This window comes from Centrocercus urophasianus, unplaced genomic scaffold, assembly GCF_019232065.1.
Source record: "Centrocercus urophasianus isolate 14NV4802_14NV808 unplaced genomic scaffold, USGS_Curo_1.0 seq_10, whole genome shotgun sequence".
NCBI lineage: Eukaryota > Metazoa > Chordata > Aves > Galliformes > Phasianidae > Centrocercus > Centrocercus urophasianus.
This window is the reverse complement of record NW_024884142.1, coordinates 93617060-93642802: the sequence shown is the minus strand read 5'-3', so window position 1 is coordinate 93642802 and position 25743 is coordinate 93617060. Positions and strand designations below refer to the sequence as shown.

Genomic DNA, 25743 nt, shown 5'->3' with positions numbered 1-25743 from the left:
TCTTGCCAAACTTTGTTGATTTCTATGGGGTCCTTCTTTTTTCAGGAATTTTTACTGGAAATAATTAATTCTTAGAGCCAAAATCTCAGTCTATTTATAAGAACTAAAGCAACAAGGGAAATGAATCTTAAAAAGGTTTAAAAACATCAGTTCCCATTTCGGACCAGCTTTAGGCATTGGCAGCAAAGTAGGGGGGCCTGACTTTCAGAACATACAGTCAACTTGTTATTTCCTTCCAGAAAAACAAAGCCAGTCCCTGGACTCATTGCTTCCACCTCTTGGTCAGGCTGCACGGAAAAGCTGTCTGTGTATCTGTGCACACACCCAATTGCAGCATCAGGAAAATTTATCCAGTCAAATACATAGAAAACGATCCCCAAATCCTCCCAGTGCGTTCCCAGGAGAGTCCCTGGCTGCCAACAAACACAAAACACATTCAGTGGAAACAACTTTATTATTCTTTGTACTCATTCAAACATAAGATCCAGGCACCTGGGACCACGTGCACCTCGGTCTGCCCCTGTGTAAATAAACTGCTTTCACTGCATCTCCTTCTGCAACAAATCTAACTTCTCCAGCCTGAAATAGTGCTGGACACAGTCGGCTGGGAAAGGGCAGGCACCCACGACACAACGGGACTTCTTCCAAGACTTCTTCTTGCCACATTTCTTGGTGAAGAAAGTCAAACGAAAAAGCTGCTTAGAGATATTTAAGGAAACACTCGGTCTAAGCCACTCAGCTGCAGTTAGCAGACCGGCAGGGCGGCATTACAGGCAGGCCTGGCCATAGATGGGCACTGCCAACCCCTGCTCTCCATCCCTCCTGCTGCCCAAACTGCGAGAGGAACAAAAGCGCAGCCAACGACTGTTAAACAGTAAATCACTCCAAGCACAGGCTGCTGTGCTCTGATAGCAGTGACTGAGCGTGACTCGCAGCCGAGCCAGCCCGGCGAGCTTCGTGCCTCATCACCAAGCCTCACACTGAGGAAGCTGCTCTGGTGCAGCGCTGCAGGCTGACAGGGCTCTCACTTCAGCCACCGGTTTTACGATCGCAGTCTAGAGCGTTATCATGCAGAAGGAGCCCAGCTCCCTGCCGTGCTCGCACACACAGAGCTTGTTTCAGCGCGGGATAAAATGGCGGCAGGGCTGAAGGACCCCGCCGCACCGTGTAGCCGCAGCCCCTCTCTGCCTCCGCACACCTCCTCAACATGGCGCCACCCGGCGCGGCTTCATTCGCCGGGCAGAACGGGCGGCGCTGCCAGGAGTTCCGACTTCCGGCGCCTGCCCATTTCCTGCAGGGCCAACCCTTAAACGCCTCCCGCCGCGCGCTGAGGGCGCTGCCGCCTCCGTCCGCCCCTCGCGCCGTTTCACCGCGGTATGCCCGCGCCGGCAGCGGGCGGCGCGAAGGGAAGCGGCGTCTCCCGGCGCCGGTTGGCCGTGAGGAGCGTTTGCTGACCGAAACCGCCGGTGCCGATCGCGCGGCGGACAGCGGTGTCGGAGGGAGCATGCAGGGGTAGCTCCGGCCGCAGCCCCTCGCACCGCCCCTCGCCCGACCTCGGCGCTCGCGGCGGAGCTGGCTTCGGGCGGCCCGAAGATGTTCAGCTGGCTGGGCACCGACGACCGCCGGAGGAAGGACCCCGAGGTGTTCCAGACGGTCAGCGAGGGTCTGAAGAAGCTCTACAAAACCAAACTGCTGCCCCTGGAGGAGCACTACAAGTTCCACGAGTTCCACTCGCCCGCCCTGGAGGATGCCGACTTCGACAACAAGCCCATGGTGCTGCTGGTGGGGCAGTACTCCACCGGGAAGACCACCTTCATCAGGTAAAACCGCGCCGCCCAGCCCCTCGGTGGCCGTGCGGGTGCCAGGGAGTGCCCCTGCCCGGGGGTCTTTTGTACCCGTGTGCCGTCCGCACCCAGCTCCCTTCTCGGTGTCCCTGGTGCCGGGCAGCAGCTCTTAGGCTGAACTCCAGCAGCATGGTACAGCTGGGATAGCTGGTAGAACACCAACGTGGCGAATAGAGCTCAGGGCAGGGCATTAGCAGGGAGCGGTGAGTCATTTGTAGCCTTCTTGCTCGGTCGAAGCGTAGAGAGCGCAGGAAGCCTCGCAGAGGTACCGCTGTGGCTGCTCAGGTTGCTTTTTTCCATCAGGTTGCATCTTTTCATGATAGGACTCATTCCTTCCATCTTATGATAGTGCTTGGGTGGTAGGGCAGCCTCGGGCCTAGGTGAAGTTAGGGAGGGTTCTTGGGTTTGTAATGCTCTGTGCCTCACCTTGCTGTTGTTCTGTGCTATGCCCAGAGGCAACACGCAGAGCCTAGCGTGTGTTTAGGTGTGTGCATGTGCGAGAGACCTACCAGTCATAAGGGCTCCGAAATCTAGTCCTGTGCAGCCTGCTGCAGTGCCAGAAGCACGTTCATTCCTGACTGCAAAGGAGAGCAATTGCCAACAGCAAGCTCGATACAAAACCTGCATGGAGAGGGTTAAATTTTTCCAGCTGGACTTTGTTGCAGAGATCTCTGCTCAGGCACTGCTAGTTCAGCTTGCAGCAGCCTTTCTCTTGGGATCATAGCTGAAGCTGTGCTGTCTGCATTTCCTACGTGATTCATGAGCTTAGCATTAAATTCCAGCGTTACTCTGGTGTGGCTGTGTTGAAATCTGTGGAATTACCCCAGTGTATATCTGGACAGAGGCCACAAGCAGCCAGGCCTTTGTTCTACCGGTATGAATTGGTGGAGGAGGGAGCTGTGCAGAGTAGAGAGAAGTGAATCAAATTGACTGTGCCTCTCCAGGAGTGACCTTGAGGAATGCAGGGTGTTTGTATGTTGTAGTATTCTTGCTAGTAATGCAGGAGCCAAGAACAGAATGTATTGTCAGGCATGCACCTGACAAGTAAAATTTAACAGTGGAAAAAGCCTTTCTCACGTGAGTAGGTCAGGTAGATGATGAAAGGATGTGAATAACCCTGAGAAGCAGTTGGCGTGTGGTTGGAATGGGTGTTGCTCTTCTGAAAAATGAGAGGCTGACTTGTATAGGACAACTGTCTGATTCCACCCCAGATCTTTGTTCTGTGACTTCATAACAAATGCATTGAAGAGGCTCTTTCTACCTTCCCAGTTATCGATGTCTCAGAGCAGAACTTTCCTGAAATGTGAGGATGCTGCTGGCTGTAAAACTAGAGCATCTCTTCCTAATGATTATCTGGATCACCAGCATCAGCTTTTCTCTGCAGTCACACCTGGGTGCTGTGGTTGGCAGTCATTCCTGCCTTTGCTCAATTGTGTTCCTTTTTCTGTAAGCTTGAGCTCCTTCTGTGTAAGTCTTCATGCTTAAAGCATGTTCCAGACAAAAGGAAGAGATGAGCCTTCTCTTCTGTGGGAAGACAAGAAATCCCTTAGGTCAGCAAGGTGATCTGAACCTTTCTCAACCATTGCATTTCATGCTTGTGTCCTCATCTCCAAGCCCTCTTTGTGCAAGTCTGGGATGAGCTAGAAAGAAGAAATTTCTCTATTTAAAATTGCATGAGAAGGTGAAAGGTGAACTGTTGAAGAACCTGTGGGTCTCTTGCAGTAAGAGAGCTCCAGTATGCCTCCAACCAAACAAAGGCAGGGGATGCTAGGTAACTGTGCTGCTTGTAGTAGGCTTTCAACGTGAGCTTGCAGGCACTGGTAGTTAGAGAACTGGGATAAGCACTGGATTAGCTTCCAATTATTGTGGGAAGGTGAGTGGGAGCTAGCAACGGAGAGCAGGGCAGAATTAAATGGGAGGGAGAAGTAGAAAGAGAAACCACTATTATGTCTTGATGTTAGCATGAAACAAGATGTATCCAAAAACATGAATTTGTTCACCTACCTTACAGATTAATTTTTCTCCTTTTTTTTTGTTCCTATTGAGGTAAGCAAAGAAGAAATGAAAAGCTCTGAAGGGGGGGAAAAAAAATCTTTCTGAAGAGAGCACCCAGTGTTTTGAAGTGAAACTGCTCTCTTATCAGTAGGCAAAAGCAAGGCAGTCAAGGTCACAGAAATGTTCCTGGGGGAGGAGTGAGGTGAACTGTGTGGGTCAAAGTCAGCAAAGCAAGACGAAAGCGCTGGCTAAACCAAGCTATTCTCCCTCTTGCTTTCAGAAATATAGGGAACTGAACCGTTTTGTTTTTTTGCTATGCAGAAAAAAAAAAAAGGCAGCATCACCAAGTGATTTCTGTATTTCTGCTTCCTATTGCATCTTCTTTTCTCCCTCCAGTTTCTGTCTGCATCCATTTGGCTTTCTGCAGGGCTGGGATCTGAAAGGCCTGAATGTTGGAGGCAAGGCACCTCCTCTACCTGTGACCAACAGCCAGAGCAGTTAACTTCCTTGGGACAGGAGGATGCTGCTGAAGCCTGCATCTAATGTTATTACTTTTAATGTTTCCTGTAAGAGGATGGGAATGCAGGATAGAACATTACTCTCCTAATTAACTTAGATTCTGTGGTCTTTTCTAAAAATAATCCTGGTTTCTGTGTAGCAATCCTGTTAATAAAATAAACAAGCTAGCCAGAGCCCTACTGACTGTCAGCATGGCTTACTTTTCTGGTGTAGCCACTCTTTCCCTTAACAGCTAATCAATTACATGTTCTGGCCTCTCTGGACCACTTGTCACAAGCTATGCCAGGCAGCCCTTCTGTGACCTCCCCATGTGGCCCTGAACCTTTCATCTCTGCTTCCACCAGGCAGTTCTCACCGTTTCCTCCTACTGCCCTCCTTCCCTTTCCTCATCCTCTCCAGCCTGCATCACCTCTGCTGCCACAGCATCCTGCAGGGCTCCTGCATGACTCATCACTAGCAAATGGCTCCCTCCCCCACATCCTGTGAGGCATTCCTGCCTGGAGAGCCTGGGATCTCCTTGCCTGGCTTCTATGCCACATCATACCTGGTCAGGCCAGCTCTGCCCTTGTGCAGTTTTTCTGCCCACACCTCATCATCTTCACTAGGTACAAGGACAGCTCTGAAAGGCAGCAGACAACACAATGTTCTTAACCAGATACCAACTCCAGACACTTCTCCAAGTGGGTGGGCTAGAAATAAATGTGCAGCTCTTGCCTGGTGCTTTCTGCAGGCTTTGCAACCTGGTATGAGGTCACTCCACAGGCTCTGGAAGTTGTCCAGTAGCTCAGCACACTGTTCTCACAGGGGAAATAGCCTTACAGCTGCTGCTTCCTAGCAGTTGGTGTCTCCCACAGCCATTGTTTGCTGTCCTCTCTCAGAGAGCCCCAGAGATTTAACAATTGCATGTGTTCATCTTTCCTCTGTTAGCAGAGGCAGCTTGTGTCACTGCCTAGCAAAAGCCTCCTCCCACTCCCAGACAAGTGTCAATAAATCCTCTTGTATTTGTCCTGTGTGCAGTGAAATCAGTAATGCAGGCACCCTGCTGCACAATGTATCCAAATCTTCCAGAGATTCTTTGCTTAGAATACAGTGCAAATCATCATCTCTGCTCTCGCACTGCTTGCTGCACATTAAGTCAATTAACATCATCTCATAATTTCTTCTCCATGAGGGGGCTTTTGTTGAGATTTTTGTTCTTTTACAAGAAATAAATCAGAAATGCTTTGAAACTTTAGTTCAGTGGAGCTGTGATAAAAAGCTGTGCTTCTTTCAAGCAGCCTTGTGGTATGAGGAATGTTGTTATAATATAGTGGGCTTTCTCTTAGGCTTTCTCAGAAGTCTTGCCTATAAACAACAAACAAAAAGCCCAGGGTTTTTTGTGTTCCCTTGGCACTTTGAGTGCTATCATATTGCACGCGCACCTCAAACTGATATACAAGAAGCAAGTTACTGTCTCAGTAAGGCTGATATTTAGCATGTGGGGTAAGATCAGCTTCTAAATGCTGATCTCAACCTCATTTGTTGCACTTGGCTATTGGTATTACTGTTTGTTTTATCTCTAGCATTTGCAAGGGGAGAACTCAAGGATTTATTGCTATATGTGCAATGAAGCTTGTTTTTGTATTACTCTTAAATATTTAATGTCAGAACAAAAGCAAAGTACATAGCCTGAGCAGAAGAAAGCCAGTAGCAGTGACTAACAAAGCAGAGATGTCCATCAGGTAGTAACACTTTGTACTACCATCCTACTTCTAAGGTTAGTTTCCAGTGTCTGGCTAAATGGCTTCTGACATAGCAAACAGTTGTTTCAAGTGTGAAGAGCTTTCCAGGGAACTCAGCCGAGCACATTCGCATCACAATCTGCAATGCCCTTGTTTGCAGGGGGTGGGGTGAGAAGGGGGAAGTGTCTTCTTCAAACTAGAGAGGTTACAGCAGCTGCCAGGAAGGCATATTGTGATTATCAGTAAGGGAGTTGGCACTCTGCAGCATTAACTGCCAACTGACTCTTAAGCAATGATCTACTTCTATAGGAAAGTTTGAAGAGCTCCTAGGTAGGCTTTATTTAGGCCTACCCTCCCCAGTATAAGGAGGTAGAAGGGCTATTTCCTTCCCTTCCTTAAGTATTTCAGTTTTATGGGAACAAACAGCTTCTGTTTCACCTCAGAGTTGATCTCATTAGAAGTTGTTATTTCTGGGGACAATATGGTAAGCATAGTACTTGGAAACTACTTTGGGAAGGTAAGACAACACGTGATAACGTGTCAAGAAAGAGATGGTCAACTACTGAGGGAATTATGGGCATATTGTTCCAGTTGTTCTTGCTGCAGCCATTTTCTTCATTAATGCACATCAAGTCAGAGATGACTTGCGATTTATCTTGACCATGCGCTTGCTTATTTTATCTTTAGATCCATTTGCTTTAGCCTTGCTCGTTGGGAAATAAAGATGTATTTACTGACATAGTGTCAGTAAATAGCTCTGCTGGGTGAGCACAAAAAGCTTTTGTTGTTCCTAAAGCACTGGACTGAGAACCTCTTTTGAAGTGATGCTTAAAGCAGGAACCCTCAGAAAAGTGATCGCAAGCCTTCATGCTAGTGGTCCTGTAGTGCTTCACATGAGAGCTTATTCTCTCAAGACTTAGTCACTTATTTGCTCAAGACTCACTTGAGTGAACTAGTGCTAGTTCTTATCTCAGACGTTAGAGGTCCCCACCTCTTCCTTCCTCTTCTTTTTTTTCCACCCCATGAATCTATTTTTAACATTACTGCGGTTCTGTATTTATCTTTTAGTTTCATCATAAAAACTAGATTAAAGCAACCGAAGAGGAAGTGCCAGCATCTACTGTCAATAAGCAACACAATACTGTGCTAACTTCCATAGCCTGACAGTTATATATTCCTCATATAACAGCCCAGAGCTTGTCACCAGGCCAGGTGGGCCAATGTCATCCCATACAGAGGGCTGAACTAGTTCTAGCTCCCTCTTGCAAGCAATATAGACAAAACAGTCTCAGTTCTTGGCACAGAGAGACATGTTTTCTGCACCTGCACCCACAAAGGCAGCTTTGCTCCCAGTGATGGCATTTGGCTCCTTTATAAACCAAAGGAAACTATCTCACACACACACCATTGACTTATTGTGAATTTGCAAGTGAAGTCAGAATGTGCTGCCAGGGTCCTATTTGGAGTCCTATGGGCCCACAGGTGACTTATCTTTCCCTGAAACTTGCTCAATGTACAGAGAGGCTGTCAGAATCTTAAGAAATAATAAGGAAATATTGTTCCATTTAGCTAGGTAACAAATACTGAGATATGCTCTACCATGCTCGTGCTTAGTGCTCAATATGCTTGAATGGTTTATATTGCAAACTTGTTACTGCATTGCAGAAGCACACAGGAAGGGAGACTGAAGACTTCAACAGCCAAGTACAGAAGAAGCTGGCATTTAAGTGACTGATTTGGACCGGGGGCTAAGCACATTAGTTGGATGAGCCTGCTGAAATGAGCTGCAGTGAAGTAATTGATATTGGCACCAAAGGCCAGTAAGGTTTCAGGATTAACTCTGTGATAGCAGTGTGCTGCTGTTCTCACTTTGCTGTGCTAAATCTGTTCCAAATGTCTTAAGGATTAAAATATACAAAATGATGAAAACATGATAAAAATCTCTTGCTTGCTGTACAGCCTTCTCATTTTTTTTAATCCACCTAAAATGCAGAGGCCTTAAATGTGGAGATCCCAAGTAGAAAAACTACTGCAACATTAATCAAATGATACAGTGACAGTACTAAAAATAGTCTTGGGAGGACTCATACTCTTGAGCTACATAATTTCTCTGGGATCTCCAGCACGACTCACTTAGGAATTAGGGAGCTCACGTCTCATGCCTGCACCCTGTTTTTTCACCTATAGGTACCTGCTGGAGCAGGATTTCCCGGGAATGAGGATTGGACCAGAGCCTACAACTGACTCCTTTATAGCTGTGATGCAAGGAGATGTGGAAGGAATTGTTCCTGGAAATGCACTGGTGGTGGATCCCAAAAAACCATTCAGGAAACTTAATGCCTTTGGCAATGCCTTTTTGAACAGGTCAGTACTCAAGAACTTATTTGCTCTGAAATATGAAGTGAGTATGTAATGAGCAGCATAGCTAGCCATTTAAAAGGATAAGGCATGACACTGCTCTTGTGTTCTTCCTCACCACTCCCATCCACATGGCTGATGCAAAGTCATTCCAGTCCTACCACAAACACATCAGTCACTCACTGAAGGGATTAATAAAGTCAGGTGGGTCAAACCTTAATTTTACTTGAACAAACGAAACAAAGAACAAAGCACAGCCTGTCATACTCATGCTTGTAGGAGTCCAGACATAAATTATCATTATACTTCACTTTCCCTTGCATTAATATTCCTTGCTATTTCTGAGCAGTCAGCTCAGTTCTCTGAAGATAAGTATTCCAATCAGATGCAACCCCTAAAGTCACTAGGGCAGAACTGGCACAATATCCCCATCTCTGCTTTCTTGCCCAGCTGCCCCCCTCCATTTTTTTTTTTAATGTTACTTGGATGACCCTCCATTCTGAGGCCTTATACATTCCATTCAGCCTCACATACTAACAAAAAACAGCTGAGAAGATACTACGTTATCATATGAAACTGTGTTAAGGTGGGGGGGCTTTACACAGCAGCTCTGGGACACCAGGACTGTAACCTTTCCATTGCATAAATGTACTCCAATCATCCTGAGTTTTGGATTTAGGCCTTGCAGGAAGCTAACAGCACACACCCATATCCTAGATGTGCACAAACTGTGCTCCACCAGGCAGATAGGAACAAACTGTCCAACTACACCCATCCATATTAACACAGTGCAGGAGACTTTGCAAACATGGCAGCTACTCAGCCAAACAACCAGGAAAGATGGGCTTTGACTCCATTTTTGACTTCCAGGCTTTGAGAGTTTCAAGTTGTAGACTGTGGCGTCTCCTATCTGTACTGTCTGTGGGCATGCTGGTGTAGACTGTAGTGAGACAGGCAAGGGAAGGAGAAGCATGGGGAGAAGCTTGATTAGGTTCTTCTCTCATCATTGCTTATTCAGAGAACCTCACAGTGGTAGCAATATTTGTTCAGAACGCAAGCTCACATACAGCAACTTGGTCCTCTGTTAGACAGACTTGATATGTTTCAAAATCTTGCAGAGCTCAGAACATCCATACCTAGCTGACAGGTCAAGTAGCTGCCCACACCCTGCATGGCAAGGTGCAGCAAGCTTCCTGTCTGAAGAACAGAAATGGTGAATGTGGAGAATGTCATCCAAAAGTGCTCTGCCAATAGCCAGTAGCAGCCACAACTGGCTAACAGTCCACTGCTGAAGAGAAGCAACAGTAAGAGTAGCAAAGCCAGGCATAGATGGCAAAAAGCAAGCTAACTGGACTGACTGATAATGTTCCAAATACAATTTGCTTTTATTACAGCAACCTCTGCTGTTGCGAAGTGTCCATTAGCCTAGTTCACTTCATCATGCTGTGGTATTACTCTCTCCTACCGCTTTTCTCTTGGGAAGAAAGCGTCAAGCATTTGCCTGTGTGGACAGGAGGGCAGAGAGACACAGCAGTGATTCAGCAGCAGTTGAGATGCAGTACTGCTGGCAATGCAGAGAGTAGTCAGGACAGCTAATTAACCTTCTTCCTGAAAACACATTTAAAAAAAGATTTCTGGGTTGGCAGAAGATGACACACTGAAGGGAATGGCTCAACAGTATGAGCATCACAGTGCTGAAGGTGCAGATGGTAATGTCCAGTCAATTAGGAAACTGAGCTTAACCAAGAAGTAACTCAGAGAGGGCTGGAAATGTAGCTGATGTAAGCATACAGCCACTGAGCTTAATCAAATCACCCATGCTTATTCATACTGTAGACCCATCTTCTGTACAAGAGACAGTGCAAAGATGTCTCTGCCTTGGTGCTGCTGTGTGAGTGCTAAGGCACTGCCCTCAGGTAGGAAGTTGTGAGCTGGAAATTCTAAATTCTAAAGTGACCTCCAGCAGCCACTTTTCTGAACTGAGGTGAGAGAGCAACAACAGGCAGGTCGTTTTACCTCTGGGTCAGAAAACCAGTGGAAAGCAACAGAGCAGCACAAGGCAGCAGTGTTTGCACTGACTGTACTCATCTCATATGAGAGGTGGCAGTCTGCAGTACTGCATCCAATGTGGTGCAGAGCCTGCTGCTCCTGGAGAGCTAAATAGGGGTGCAAAAGCAGTAAGCATCCTGCCTCAGCTGGTGCACCCCTCCCAGTAGAGACTGGGGTCTGCCACCTTCCAGGAAGCAAGGAAAGAGTTGGGATTTGTCTGGGAGACAACTAATTTTGCTGCTCAGAGCCTCTCTCCTTTCTCCATTTCCAAGAGATGGAGTGCCTATGCGTACCTTCCTGGTTAAGGCTGGAGGTGGGGTTGACAAGCTGCCCTGGGCTGAAAGGCGAAGGCAGCTCTGCAGTACTTTGCTCAGAACTTGTCTCTTTTCCCAGTCTCCTTGTACCAGGTACTTCTTGAGTATCAAGAGTGGGGCTTGTTTTCCTCTCTCCAGCTCTGCTGGCAGTACCCCAGCTTTGGAGGGATCCCAGCAGAGAGATTACAGGCAGCACCTCGGAGGGCTTATTTGGCACCAAGTGCCTGGCATAAAATCAAGCATCTCAGCCATTACTTTCGTATCCCTTTGGCTTGATCGATGATTGCAAGATTCCTCTTACCCCCTCAGATCTGTCTTGGGAAGCTTAAGATAGAGGTGCCTTTTTGTTATCAACAGAAGACATCATGAATAGTAGGTTCCATTTTTAAAGCCATGCTCTACCCTTAAGGGTAGTAAAAGTCCGGTTTGGCATCACACTCTTTCCTTTGTGTGGTTCAGGACAGAACTAAATAGTGTTCCCTGAGGTACTGCAGTTCTGCTGGGACAACAGGAAGGCATCATCCTTAACAACCTTGCCACAGAGCCAGAAAGCACTTATTCATGTTGGCCCCTAACCTTCTATCTAAAATTTCCTGTGGAGTACTTTCCTTGGAGAAACTGATGGAAAATCCCCTTGCCTGAGCCATTTAAATGTCAGAAATGCTTAGGGCTGCAAGAAATGCTTAGGGCCGTAACAATGGAGAACAAACCTGGGCTGGCAGAAAAGGGAATAACATGACCTCCTGAGCATTTGTTCTCTGCTGCTATGCCTGGCACACATCAGGAGAGCCAAGCTAGCTCCCCTCTTCTGCATGAGGCGTTATGCATTCATTCAAAAATACTTCTGTTACCACCTACCAGGCTGCGGACAGAGGAAAGAGGCAGAAATATTGGGTTGAAATACCTGACAGCTTAGGCATGAAGATGCTTATCTAACCCATAATAATTTACTCATTAGAAGAAAAAAAAAAAAAAGAATAAGGCTGTAGCATAGTCTGCAGGAGTTCATAGCTGTGGGACTTCATCAGAATCAGCTATTCATCAGAGGCTCTGTCTGCCTTCACTGCATGCAGTGGCCTTTGTGGCAGCTCAGTCCTTTATGTGCTTCTGCTTCTTCCCACAGTAACATTTTTTTAATGCATCAACATCTTACCACCCTATTAATACACATACGTAGGCACACAATTTAAAGCTGCCTGGAATACCGTCAGAAAAAGACTATCCATGAAATGCAACCATGAACTGTGTAAACAGGTAGGATTTTGCTGTGCTTTGCTGTTATCAGCAACTGAAACTGAAGATCTCCATCCTTCTGAGAACAGGCACAAGGTACTCTTGTGAGCTAGCGATTTGTGTAGACAGTGAAAACTAAGTGCAGAGGAATTACACAGAAATTAAGCTGTGGAAGGGAGTGGAGTGAATGAATTAGAAACCTGGTGTCAATCAGCAGCGTCACATTGCTAGGAAAAAAGCAAACTTCTTCCTTAGGGATATAAACAGTACTGTCACGTGTAAGGTACACATCCATCCACTCTGTTCATCACTGACAAGGCTGTGGCTGGAAAACCACATCATTTTGGGGCATTATCCCTTGAGAAATACGTAGAACAATTTGAGAGGAATTGAAAGGAAAACTGCAAAGGTCTTTGGTAACTTAGAAAATGAACTAGAACAGCAGCTGGAAAGAATGAAAGATATTTTAAAAAATGTAGCTTTCTCTAGAGGAAACACCAAGATACAATGACAATAGAGGGTCTTTTCTCAGAACTGAGAGAACATAAACCATTTTCCATGTCTACTGTGTTTTAGACTAAAAAGCATTGTAGCACGGGAGATTTAGATAAGACATTAAGAAAAAGTTTTTGCTTCAAGAATAAGTAGACTCTCAGCAAAATTCTGAGAATGTTGAATGTACATCCTTACAGGTTTGAAGAACACTTCAGATAAACATCTGATTGATCCTGCCTTATGGCAGGAGGATAGACTAAGTCAATTCTTAAGAGCTCACGTTGCTCAGACTTAGGATTTCCATGGTGGGAGAACAGCACAGATAGCACACTTTCTGTTTAAGACTAGATGTAAAAATAGATAAAAAAGCTTACAACGTTGTTGATTTACTGAAGTTATTTCAATTTACTTGAGTTCAGGTCCCTGCAGGGGAATGCTCAAATGACAAAAAAGAAATACCACTTCTCACTAAAATCTGAATGGCAAATAAAAACATTTGGATTTCTATATTGTTTTTCATTAATAATTCACAATATAGGAGCCACAAAAAAAAAAAAAGACTCACATCATAGATCATAACTGAACCTCGTGTTCTGAAAAAACCATACCAGAGAAAGTGCTCAATTCTGGCCACTTTTTCATTTCTTTAAATGAGGAGTAGCTCCAAACCTCATCTGAAAACTTGTTTTAAGGAAGATCAGAGCCCTCATTTTCCCATGCTGCCTGTAATGTTCAATGCATCACAAGAATCTTTCAGTTTTATTTTGAACATTTATTTTTGCACAGGTTTGTATGTGCCCAGCTACCTAATCCTGTATTAGAGAGCATCAGTGTCATTGATACACCAGGAATCCTTTCTGGAGAAAAGCAGAGAATTAGCAGAGGTAAGTGCCAGATTCAGTTCTCTTCCAAATGATAATAATTAAAACCAAATGGACTGTATGAGTTTCCTCTCAAGCTGTACACATTCTAGACAGAAAGACTAGCAGGGGCCTCTCAGAGATGCTGCACAACTACTCATTCCCCTTCAGCTTGATTTGCTATTTGCTAAAGAGAATTTGAATACTATTGGGAAAGGTTGAAGGTTGCTGACAGTGTCAGTAATGTCTGTATCAGTCCAGTATTCCCCAGCAGAGCAGATTTCCATCAGAAAGTGTCAGTCAACCATCTTGTCTGTATTGCACAAACAATTGCTTCCAGGCTTCCCAGATCTTGGCTGGACTGGCTGAGGTGTGAGAAACACAGACATCCACAGTTTTTCAGCATTTCTAGATATTAAATACATTTGATGAATGCACAAAGTCTCTTAGTGAGCTTCCTAGTATTTCAGGATGACCCCACGAATTCCTTCCAAGCAGTCTACAAAGGATAGCAAAATGCACACACCTTCATCAGGTTAAAAACATGCTGTGCCAGCGTTCCTCCCTTCAGCAGAAAGTGCTCTGTAGAGTTAGAGTTAAATAAAAGCTTAAATTATGTAAACGTTTTTCGGCCAAAAAAAAAACAACAACAACAAAACAACACTAAAAGTACTCAGTTCTCTTCTGGAACAATCATTGTGATGAACATTTGCTTAGGATAAAACATTTTTGTTCTTTAAAAAAAATAATAAAATATGAGTTAAAATTGAACCTTTTTAAGGCACAAAAAAACTTTCCCATATCCCTCTCCTCATCACTTCAAGTCCTGACATATATTGCAAGATCTCTTTCTGTTACTAAAAATATTCTTCTGCAAAATGTACTGGCACTTCTTGCTCCTTTTTTTGCAGTTTTTCTCCATCAGCCTCCCAGTGGACTTGGTGTCCCAATCATCTAGCTGGATTATATGCCAACAGTGCCAGAGCACACAATGCAGTGCTGTTAGGAAAGTCACTGATGCACTTTGCCCCAAGCCAGCAAACACCTCCCCAAACATCTGGGAGAAACTGAAAGTACAGATTGTTTGGGATCTCACTACATAGTCATGTAGACTCAGGACAGCTGATCACATGAGCCACACTAGTTTGCTTGTCAATAGCTACAGGACAAGCACCTCATCCAGTTTAGATCAGCAGAGCTTTGTTGATGTTGGAAGAGCTTCAGTGATTTCTGTCTGCAGGGTACCCAGCCCAGGGAGCAAGAAGAGTCAGAAGAGGGCTGAGTGCTTATGTATAAGAAGGGCTGCTGCCAGGCATTGGCTTATGGGAAGCCAATGTTTGAAAGGGAATGCTCACCTCCTGGCTTTCGTGGCAGAGAAATAGGAAAAAGTGGTGAGGCTGGGTGCCTTTGCTACCAAGCTCACAAGCCAGCTGCCATGATTAGCAGGTTGGTTTTGGAGGGAGACAGAGCAACGATGCAGTTTCTAGGCAAAAAAACATGACAGTGCCAAAACTGCTTATACAACAAAATACTTCTGTCTTTCTGTACTTTTCCAGCCTGCTCAGCTTTCGCTTGGGAATGAAGCAAAAGCTGGGAGAGGTTTCCCCAGAGAATTTCCAGTTCTTTAACTGCTGAAACAGGGTAGCTCTGCCAGTGCCAGCTTAGCAATCCATCAGGGCTTATCATGTGCACTGTTACACTTAAGGGATCAGTGGCAAGGAAACTGCCTTTTGAGGAATGATTCAGAGGCCCAAGACCAGGTTCTGAAGCTTCTCATCTGTCTGAATTCTTAAATTCAGTGCCTGGTGAAGTAGGCCTGTCAAGCAGGAAAGGTTGATGTAGTCTGTCATATCTGAAGTCCACATCCCCTAGGCATGCAGTGAAATCACCAGCACTTGGTACAGCTGCTGCTACATTGAGACTCTAGTTAAAAATAAATAAAATAGTAATTATAGTCTGCGCTGATCTGTCAGACTGAGCAATTTTGACTTGTGGACTCCTCCATGGCAGGTGGTTTCACAGGTATGTGGTAACTAGGTGCCCAGATATACGGGTTTCATTTAAGAGGCTGGTGAGAAGTATTCCCAAAGCATCCTGCCCACTATTTTCTCTACTGTTCTTACTTGGAAAACAGCCATTTCTCCTCTGGTCTTTTTCCTAACTGTCATGTATGAGGAATTACTCATCACACTGCTCCATCCCTCACTCTGCATCTTTTTTTTTTTTTTTTACATTTATTAGTTTGTATTTATTGTCTCCAGCTATGCATCATACAGCAACGGTGCTGTATTTGTACCAAAGCAGCAGTGTCAGCTGCTTTGACAATTTGGTATCAATATGGGTGCTATCCATTTGCAAAGCACTGCACATGTGTCACATGACAGTCCAGCATCTGCAACAGGGGAAGATGAGAAAAGGTGGAACTGTAGTGAAATAAACAGGGACAAAGGGGAGTATCACAGATCAAGTCATATAGTAAAGGAGAGCCAAGATAGAAGCTAGGACACTTACTCACAATTTATCATTTGGTGTAGTCTGCTTTTACCACCTAGCAGCAACTCATGCACCTCAATAGCAGTGCATCCCTGGACAATGAGCCTTACACACTCCACTAGCTATCAGTCTCAACCTACACACGCACAGACCTAAGCAAATCCAAATCTGCCAAGTTCAGCAATGCTATAGCCAAGTAGCATTTGACCCCTATTTCAGGGTCATGCTTCCTGAATACATGCTGAACACTTGCTTCATCTTCATCCGATGTATGTCACCTCCTCCCTTTCCTCTTTAGCAGTGAACACAAGGTCAAAGCAAGGAGATGAGGATTGGCAGTATCATTGCCCATCAGCTTTCTTTCCAGACACACTATTCCAGTCTTCCACCCTGTTCTATTCAGCTGGCTGCAGTGCAGCCCAGGCTTCCCCTCGTCAAGGGAAAAACATGCTAGCCTTGCTTGCTATTCTAGGAAGGGAAGGAGAAGCAAGGACCAGTGACCAGAAACTTCAGTACTTCAAATTGATAGTTACTCCTGAAAGTGAAAGAAAAAATGATAGGAGGTATCAGTCTTAGGCAATTCCAGAGCTCTGACTGAATTCAAACAGCTATATTTGGAAGAGAAAGGCAAATACCAAGAGAATCAATATTCCCCCCTTCATTAAATGTTTAGAGTACAAAAGCAATAAGAAAACATCTTTTTCCAAAGAGTTTTGTCACGTTTTGACAATATGACACAACCTCTAAGCATCTAAAAAGGAGACATTTCGTACACTTGCTATAACAGTTTCCTGCAATTATGTTTGCTTGCATTTTGCATTTCACTCCACCTGAGAGGTCTGAAGGGCAACAGTTAATCGTGACTTCCCATTTCACTACCATTACTGCAGTGCAATAGCCACTCTGCCAGCTTCCTCTAAGAACAAGGCAAAAGAGCAAAGAGCCTGCACAACTTAAGCCCCTTTTATTTGTAGAAATATTTGATGTCATGAGCCTGGCTAACTCTTCCAACTTGAAAGCAGAATGCAAACTAAAAAAATAAAAATAAAGATCAAGTTTATGAGTTTTTTGTTAGTTTTTAGGGAATAGGGATGGAATTAATTTATTCCTGTACTTCTGTCTGTGCATCAGCACTGCTCTAAAAAAATGGATTCAGATACCTTCTGAAGTTTCTGTCAGTCTATGGACTATGAAGTTTAAGTCTGACTATGGACTGTTTTGAGGATTGGCCAAGATACCAGGAAGTACTCGGTCCATCTGTCACAAATGACAAAGATATAAACATGTAACAAGTAGAAAGGAAAAACTCCACTGTGTGTAAGTAGAAGCTGAACAGGCTTTTGTAAGGAGACTTGGCTCTGGACAATACTTTCATCTGTTTTACTTCACCTGAACTGAACTTGTCTAGGGAGATCTCCCTTTGTTTCCAGTGACGTGAAGTAAGAACTCTGTCAGGCTCCCAGTCTCTTCCCAACCATGAAACCATTGCACTAAACAACATAAAAGCAAAAGGCCATGGTGTGCCTCTCCAGGTACTCATTCACGTCTATGTTAGCATTACAAATCTGACACCAGCCTGTCTTTCCTAGCTGAGAACACTATGCAGATTTTCTGTAGAGTTACTCAACTCCCTTTACCTGTGCTTTGGAAACCTTTAAGTTTCCAAAACCCGTGTAATATTTCCATGTTACTTTTCCTTCCTTTACAGCCATTTGCCAGACTGAGGTGGTACCTGTCCCTCCCTCCTGCTACGTTCTTCTCTAGTGTAGATACCTGCTCCTTTAGCCTTTTTGGGATCTTCCCTGAAGTGCTTTCAGAAGGGCATTCCTGTCACTCATTTAGAATTAGCCTTCAAACTCTCTTTTTCACTTTAAAAATACAGATTAAGTAATCATCTGTCTGGAATAGGCACTCATCTGCCAGAGCTGCTCCCTCTCTAGGTAGTCAGTGTTTGCTGTTTCTAGCTACCTTGTCTTCTGCTGGTGGTGTCTTCAGGTACTTGCCACACAATGCCGACCTATCAGTTGACAGATAGGGATGGACTGTGATCCTGGTAGGTTTTTGTTCTGTAGATTATTAACAGGATGGTGTGAAGAGAGCTCCTAGTGGCTAAAACTGAGCAAGAAGGAGGTGAAGAACAAAAAGCAGCTGCCCAGTCTAAAATGTTTCTAACAGCAAGCTGTAAGATAACTGCTATAAAGCAGGAGCTTCGTGTCCTACCCCATTGCAAGCACAGGGTCTGTGGCCATAGTTCCCCAAGATGAGAAATCCAGTAGAATGTGCTCACTTATCAGGCAGAAGCAAACAACCCGGGAACAAAAAACAACCGGTATAGCTAGATGGTGAGAAATGCTGAGCCACTGCGTGCACCCTCACTGGCTTAAAGACATTACAGTCAGGCAGATTTTATGCTGTGTAAGGTATCATCTGTCTTCCCACAGTCAGCATAAAGATTGTGTCATTCTTGGTCTGGCTTGACATAAAGTAATTGCATAATCCTGCCATATCTTAACTAAATATGTGCTGCCAGGTATACGGATAGCTACTCATTAAGCCACAGCCCGCCTTAGGGAGACTGGATGACGAGATGTTTGCAAGAAGATCATTTCCTCCATTTACTGACAACCCTGCTGGCTTGTCAGCTTTGTGTTACATCTGTCAAATGCTTTTCATGCTATCAGAAAAAAATCTGTCCCCATGAAAAAAAAATAGTCTAACAGAAGGAAATGTTTATCGTATTCATCTTTCCTATTTTCTTAGAGTGCTGTATAGTTGAGATTCATTTTCTGTCCATGTTCTGATCTGTTCTTCTTTCACAACCTTATCTGGAAGTTGTGAAAGAATCCACATCACTAATAGCAAACTGTTTAAAATAGGCATGTTTTTCAATAGAAGCACAGCCAGGAATCACTGGAGAGAAAATGTTCCCCTTCACATTTGTCTGAACGTCTCTGTAATAATGGTTTTACTTGTATGCAGCTTTTGGCAGATGGCTTTGCAAATGCTCTGTAGCTTTACAATAAACTGTGCTACAATATGTGGATAGCTTCACTCATCAGTGAAACACTGCCAAATCTGGCTGCTTTTGTGAGAGCCCTTAGCAACCCTCCACAACACTAAGATAGGGTGTAAAGAAACAACACATTACCGTGGAATGAGCGAGGAGGACACTTCAGACCCAGAACACCTAATTTGAGAGTAGGTCAAAATCAGTTTTTGATGTAATCTTACATAGAAATAAAGTGGCAGAAGAACCTGTTAGATAAAAACCAGGTAAAAAGAATGTTGAAGTAAGGCTGAATTTAATTATAGAATAAACTTTGTATGTTTTCAGGTGTGGAACACCTCCAGCTCTGGCTGAAGTTAGACAAAACATCCCGAGTTCTCTACACTATAGAAAAGTCCTCTAAAAATGAGCTCTGAACTAAATGTTTAAATATTAATTTCATCTTATTTTTTCTTTAATATCTACGCTAATAGCTTTCCCTTAAAAGTTCTGTACCCTGTTGCCCTGCTATTCAAATGCTTTAACAGTAATCTACTCTTTCATATGCTAAAAGCAAAACTAAAAAGTCAACCTTGTGAATTTTCTGTGTGGGAATTCTCTGGGCATGTGTGTGGGAAAACACCATCACAGAGCTCTGTCAATGACTCCAAGTCAACGGCTGTCAACAGAGGTCTGTCCCACGTGCCCTTTCCACATGTCACACTGTACGTGGAGGGAAATTACACTCAGTGTTTTTCCTCTTCTCCTCTAAATAATTCTGTCACTTAAAAACATAAACCTTAGTTTTCCTGCTACTTCCATGCAGGAAAGTAAGGACAGATGTAATCAGCACTTGGTAGAACTGCACACAGAGAAATATGTCTCAGCACATACAGGAAAGGTCTCACACATTCACCTAATAGTCCCAGTGAGCGTGGCATGTGAGAGGAGCATGTGGATCAGGGTTTTGTCTCAGCACAGGATGTAATCCAGCCCATGTTGTTGCTCTGAAGCATCACCAAGTGTTATTCCAGGGCTTTGTTTTCTCTTTGGTGAAGGACAGCTGTCAGTAGATTCTCTCCCAACACACAAAGAAGCTGAGAAAGACAGACACTGCTGATCGATCTGTAGATGTAATGAAATCCACAGGGATGTTCTAATCACATATGGTACATTACCATAGCAGCAGTGTACCAAGATCCCAGCAGGTATTAATTCCCTTTTCCTATTGGGTAGGGCAACTTTTTTGACTCTGAATAGGAAATAGAAACAATAGCCAGGCTTGCTTGTACATCTCTACTCTTCTTCCATCCCTTGCAGGTTATGACTTTGCTGCTGTGTTGGAGTGGTTTGCAGAGCGGGTTGACCGCATCATTCTCCTTTTTGATGCGCACAAGCTGGACATCTCTGATGAATTCTCAGAGGTCATCAAGGCCCTGAAGAACCACGAGGACAAGATGAGAGTTGTTCTCAACAAAGCTGACCAGATAGAGACCCAGCAACTGATGAGGGTGTACGGTGCTCTCATGTGGTCCCTGGGAAAGATTGTCAACACACCGGAGGTCATCAGAGTCTATATTGGCTCCTTCTGGTCCCATCCGTTGCTCATCCCTGATAACCGCAAGTTGTTTGAGGCAGAGGAGCAGGACCTGTTCAGGGATATCCAGAGCCTCCCCCGCAACGCAGCCCTAAGGAAGCTGAACGATCTTATCAAGCGGGCACGGCTGGCCAAGGTGAGTGCTGGCATAAAGGAGCCCAGGCATTTAGTTTGGGCCACCCACAGTATGCACAGTAATGGGGAAGTGGTTTTGGCTGGTCCAGCTCATGTAGCTGGTGGATCCTGCCTCTTTTATTTCCCCTTTTCTCATTTCACTCAGAGGCCTAGCGTATTTGTCCTATGCACTTTGAGGAAGAGCCTACTGCCTCTGCTTGGTGCATCAGTCGTAACAGGCCAGAGTGAAGAGTTGCCACAGGTCAAAGAAGGTAGCTCTTGGGGAAATGTGGAAAGCAGCTAGACTGCTAGCAAACTGAGAATTCAGACAAATACAATATGTCAGAATCGTACACCAAGGAAAGTAGGAGTCTTTTGCCTTAAGGAGATAAATCTGCCTTAGATGGATGCGGAAGAGGTGGAGACTGACAAGAATGGCAGATAAGCCTGCCACAAGCATGGGAAAAATAACTTATGGGCACTGCCAGAAGTTCCATCTCTTATTATTTAAAAGAAGCTGAATGAAGTTCTTCAGAATACTGTGAGGGAAAAAACTTTTTACACCATTAAAAAAAAAAAAAGCGAGAATATTTCATTTAAAATTCACTGCCATTAATCACTTCTGTTGGGGAAAGTGGAATTCTGCCTTCTGGAATGACCAGTGCCAACAAGAAACATTACACAAACTTAGTTTTATGAAAATCATTGTTTTAGGTCTGTACATTCCTCACATACAAAGTACACAATATCATAGCATTGTGCAAGTCAAAGACTCATTCATGGTAAAACATTAAACAGAGTCTAGAAAGCTTCAAAACCTGTATGTTTGGTTTGGACTGGGAAGTGGCTATTTTCTGAAAGGCCTGCGCAGAAGAAGAAAAACACATCCCTAGAAAGTGGCTGTATTACTGTGCATACCCAAGGCTCCTACACTGCCCTCACCTTGTCTCTGCATAGCTCTCGGCTCTGGAGTGATAAACAGCAGATAGATGCAAACTGAGGAGCTAAACTTCTTCAGGAGGGGGTGATGTGAGTTGACTCCTAGGCACACACGCTGTCTACAGGGAAAGAAAATTTGTGGTGCATTCTTTAGTATATCTTCTTCATTCTGTGTCACTTAATGCCTTTCAGGTCCATGCCTACATCATCAGTTCCTTAAAGAAGGAAATGCCTTCAGTGTTCGGGAAAGACAATAAAAAGAAGGAGCTTATTAACAACTTGGGAGAGATTTATGCCCGCATTGAACGAGAGCATCAGATCTCACCAGGAGACTTCCCTAATCTGAGAAAGATGCAGGTAAGTAGTGGCATCTTGTCCCAAGTATCAGACACACAAGGAAAAAGTGTTAGAGTAACTACAGGAAATAGGACAGAAGCCACAATGCAGACCTTGATTATTGTTGCCTATGCAAAAGCCCTGTTGCAGTCTTGAAGCAAGCCTTAAACTGTGTGCAGATTGTGTTTGAGTGTAAACACTTTTTGCACATCAAGCTCACATGAAGCTACTGCTACCTTAGTTTCTGAAGCTTTGCCTAAGTAGCCCTTAAGAAAATGAATGAAATCCTATGTTGTCAGTTTTTAATTCCATGTTCCATTTTTAGATTCTCCAGGCCCAATAGTGTTAATCTATATTGAAAAGAAAGGTACATCTCCCAGAAAGCCTACATATATCTCAGGAGCTGTATTTTTTTTTCCTCTACTTCACTCTGGTTCTAGCAAGAACCAGTAAGAAACAGTAAAAACTTAAAAGCCCCTTATCTGTTTTAAGCAATGAATCAAGCTTGCTGAGCTGTAGAGCTAAGACCTGGCCCAGTTTTCATCCAAGTCAAAGACTTGAAGGACCTTGGATCAGAGCCTTGTATTGTATAATTGAACAATGCAGGGCATGGCTATGTTGGTGTGTGGCTTCAATCCAAGCAGAAGCCTCTTCACAGTTACTAGCTGTTGAAGTCATTACTGGCTCCCTGTGGAAGACACAGCAGCTGCTCATCTTTTTAGTAGAACAGGGTATTTTCCGTAAGTTCTTGAGAATGAGATCTATAGAGTATACCCAATAGAAGGTCCCATTCACTGCTTGTTCAAGTATGCAATTAAATGTTCAAGAATAGCTATGCCACTCCAGTAAGAGTGAATACATTGGATTTAATGAGTAGCAGGTAAAAGATAAAGCTGTATGTTGTTTTTCATTTGTATGAGATTTCTGCAGTCCCTGGTCAAATCACTTTTGCTTAGCTGTGAAAATTACCAAAATTGAGCTATGCTGTGAAGATCTAGCATATTTATGGCATCTGAGAGATGCACAGTATGATAACAAAGGATTTATCAGTGAAATAGTCTTTTGCCAAAGTCACAACTCCTTACCAGAGAGCAGAAGGAGAGGGAATGCAGAGCACCAGCTAGAAGACATAGCAAGAACTGCACAGACAGTTTGCTCTGAACAGTTTGGTCCTCAAGCAGAGGACTTCAACTTAGTTTGGAAAGGAAGACTTATTTTACATTCTTACTGCCATCATCTAGGCCTTTGGGTAAAACCCCAATCTTCTCTGTACCATATCAGCCCCTCTGTTAGCTAGGAAGACTATTCTCTGCAGGGCTTAAAAAGGATGTAAGAGCACGACCAGCCAGGGAAACCCTATCACGTGCCAAGGAGCAGGACTGTTGGAGGAGAGAGTGCTATTCTTCCTACTCTTCCTCTACACGAGGAGTTTTTGAGCCAAACTGCAGACAGGGAGCGGACTCTGCACTGTTACTGCCCTGAGCACAGCCATGTCACTCACCTCTTGCTCCATTGTCCTGCTTTAAGGATCAGTTGCAGGCCCAGGATTTTAGCAAGTTCCAGCCTCTGAAGAGCAAGCTGCTGGAGACTGTGGAAGACATGCTGGCTAATGACATCGCCCAGCTCATGGTGCTTGTACGCCAGGAGGAGTCACAGCGGCCTACCCAGATGGTGAAGGGAGGAGCCTTCGAGGGCACCCTGCATGGTCCATTTGGCCACGGCTATGGTGAAGGCGCTGGCGAAGGGATCGATGATGCTGAGTGGGTGGTGGCCAGAGACAAGCCCATGTATGATGAGATCTTCTACACACTGTCACCTGTCGATGGTAAAATAACTGGTGCCAATGCAAAGAAGGAGATGGTAAGGTCTAAGTTGCCTAACACAGTGCTGGGCAAGATCTGGAAACTGGCTGACATCGACAAAGATGGCATGCTGGATGATGAGGAGTTTGCCTTGGCAAATCATCTCATTAAAGTCAAGTTGGAGGGTCACGAGCTGCCAAACGAGCTCCCTTCCCATCTCCTCCCTCCATCCAAAAGGAAAATAACAGAATGAAAGGAAGGTTACAGGGGACAGGGAAATGGAGAGGAGAAAGATCTAGAGAAATGTTTACTTAAATTATACCTTTAGATGTGAGATTGCCTTTCAATGTATACCTATTCTGCTGTATGAAGAAAAAAAAACTAAAGCAGAGCAGAAGTCCAAATCCTCATGATAATATGCAATTAATTCTTCCAGTGTAATGTCCCCGATTTCTAATGTGTAGTCTGTAAACATGGAGGTAAAGAAAAGATCTTGAGATTAGAAGAAATTGAGTAGCAAAAATAGAAGGAAAACTCAAGAGGGCTGCATCTTCTCAGAGAAAGCACTAATAGAAACCTGCTAGCTACTGGTGCCACTCCTGAGCTTTGGCCACACATTGTGGTCTTTACTGGTTTTGCAAACCTCAGGAGGCTGAGATTCCTGACAGTGAAGAAGAAAGATCTCCAAGCTGTTGACCAAATTAAGGAATACCTCCTAATAATAAGAAATACCAAATTCTAAGTCCCTCGGTTAAAAAGTTTTAGGAATCTGATTCATTGTTAGATGCAAGTCCTTAAAATAACAATAAAAAAAAAGAAACAGCTCTGAACTGTGCATCTGGAGTTCCTCATTATTGACTGTGGAATAGGCACTAAGAATTCCCAAGCACCTCTGCCTCCTATTCATTCTTGGGGAGGTCAGTTTTCCCAAGTATGGCCAAGGAAACAACCATCCCAAAGGAAACAGAAGGAAGGGGCACTAGAGGCAGACTTTAGGTGGGCTGGAAAGGAAGAACACCCAGACTCTCTGGTCATTTCAGAAGTTCTCTTTCAAACACCTTTAAACAGTGGTGGTATTCATCATTCGTGTGAAGCGATACGTTTACTGTCATTGTGTGCAGTGAAAGTTACTAGGTCCCATTCTTACTGTAAAGCCAAGAATGCAGCACTGTCACATAGATGGTCTGTCAAAAGAGCAGAGAACACAGAGCAGAGCTTGTTCCGCTGTCTGTGCCCCCACAAATATAACCTAGATGTTGACAGCCTTCACCTACCCTCCTCCTCACCACACAGTAATACTCAGAGCCCTCCACAACCTCTACCCTGAGTCTAGAGACCTTCCTTTTTTTAATACTTCATAAAATTTCTGTTTTCAAGACTTGATTTTGACAGAAATCCTTCAATTTCCTATTTTATCCCCCCCCCCCCACAGTCACTCACACATGCACTCTTTTGGTTTTTGTTGTTGCTTTAACGCAGCATTTTGTTCCAATTCCTGTTGTCACTTTATATAAGCTGAGTTCCTACTGTGATAAAAAAAACAAGACAAGTATAACTTATTTTATATCTGTGTTCATATTATATAGAGAAATATATTGTGTATGTAGGATGTGCTTATTGCATTACATTTATCACTTGTCTTAAAAATGAATGCATTAACCTTTTTTTGTACCCTGGTCCTAAAACATTATTAAAAAGAAAGGCTAGATCTGTCTATTTCTTTACATGGCAAACTTAAACATAGAAATCAGTTCTGTCTTTGCAGCTATATACAACAACAGAATTCCCAAACGTTCACGTGCAGATCTGCCGTGCTGGACTCGTGCACTGCTGAATGACTGGCTAACATCTGTAGCAGTCGCTCTTTTCTGGCAGTCTGATTGCAGCTGTGTGCTGCACTCGCTGAAGCTAGTAGAATCATACCCAAGATTCATCCTGTTCAGAGGTGGAGGGGTAACATTCCAGTAAGTACTTCAGTAGGAGCAGAAATACAGTGAAACAGTTCCCTTCTGCTAGTCACAGATGAAAATGCTGCAGATTCATCAAGACCAAGGATCAACACCAAGATGACAAACAAATCTTGCTGGC

General features: G+C 44.2%; 1 protein-coding gene across 1 annotated transcript; it reads left to right on the top strand.

Moving 5' to 3' along the window:
- Positions 1 to 1534: 1534 nt before the first annotated feature.
- EHD3 (EH domain containing 3) lies at positions 1535 to 25363 on the top strand. The gene is made up of 6 exons (XM_042814032.1): positions 1535 to 1820; positions 8267 to 8443; positions 13315 to 13412; positions 20188 to 20600; positions 21710 to 21874; positions 23381 to 25363. The coding sequence occupies exons 1-6, from the start codon at positions 1594 to 1596 to the stop codon at positions 23906 to 23908; spliced, it is 1608 nt and encodes a 535-aa protein (XP_042669966.1). The 5' UTR covers positions 1535 to 1593; the 3' UTR covers positions 23909 to 25363.
- Positions 25364 to 25743: the final 380 nt, after the last annotated feature.

Coding starts and splice junctions, on each gene's coding strand:
- EHD3 (XM_042814032.1), top strand. CDS start 1,594: ATGTTCAGCTGGCTGGGCACCGACGACCGCCGGAGGAAGGACCCCGAG. Junction 1,821..8,266: donor GGGAAGACCACCTTCATCAG/GTAAAACCGCGC, acceptor TTTCACCTATAG/GTACCTGCTGGAGCAGGATT. Junction 20,601..21,709: donor AGCGGGCACGGCTGGCCAAG/GTGAGTGCTGGC, acceptor AATGCCTTTCAG/GTCCATGCCTACATCATCAG.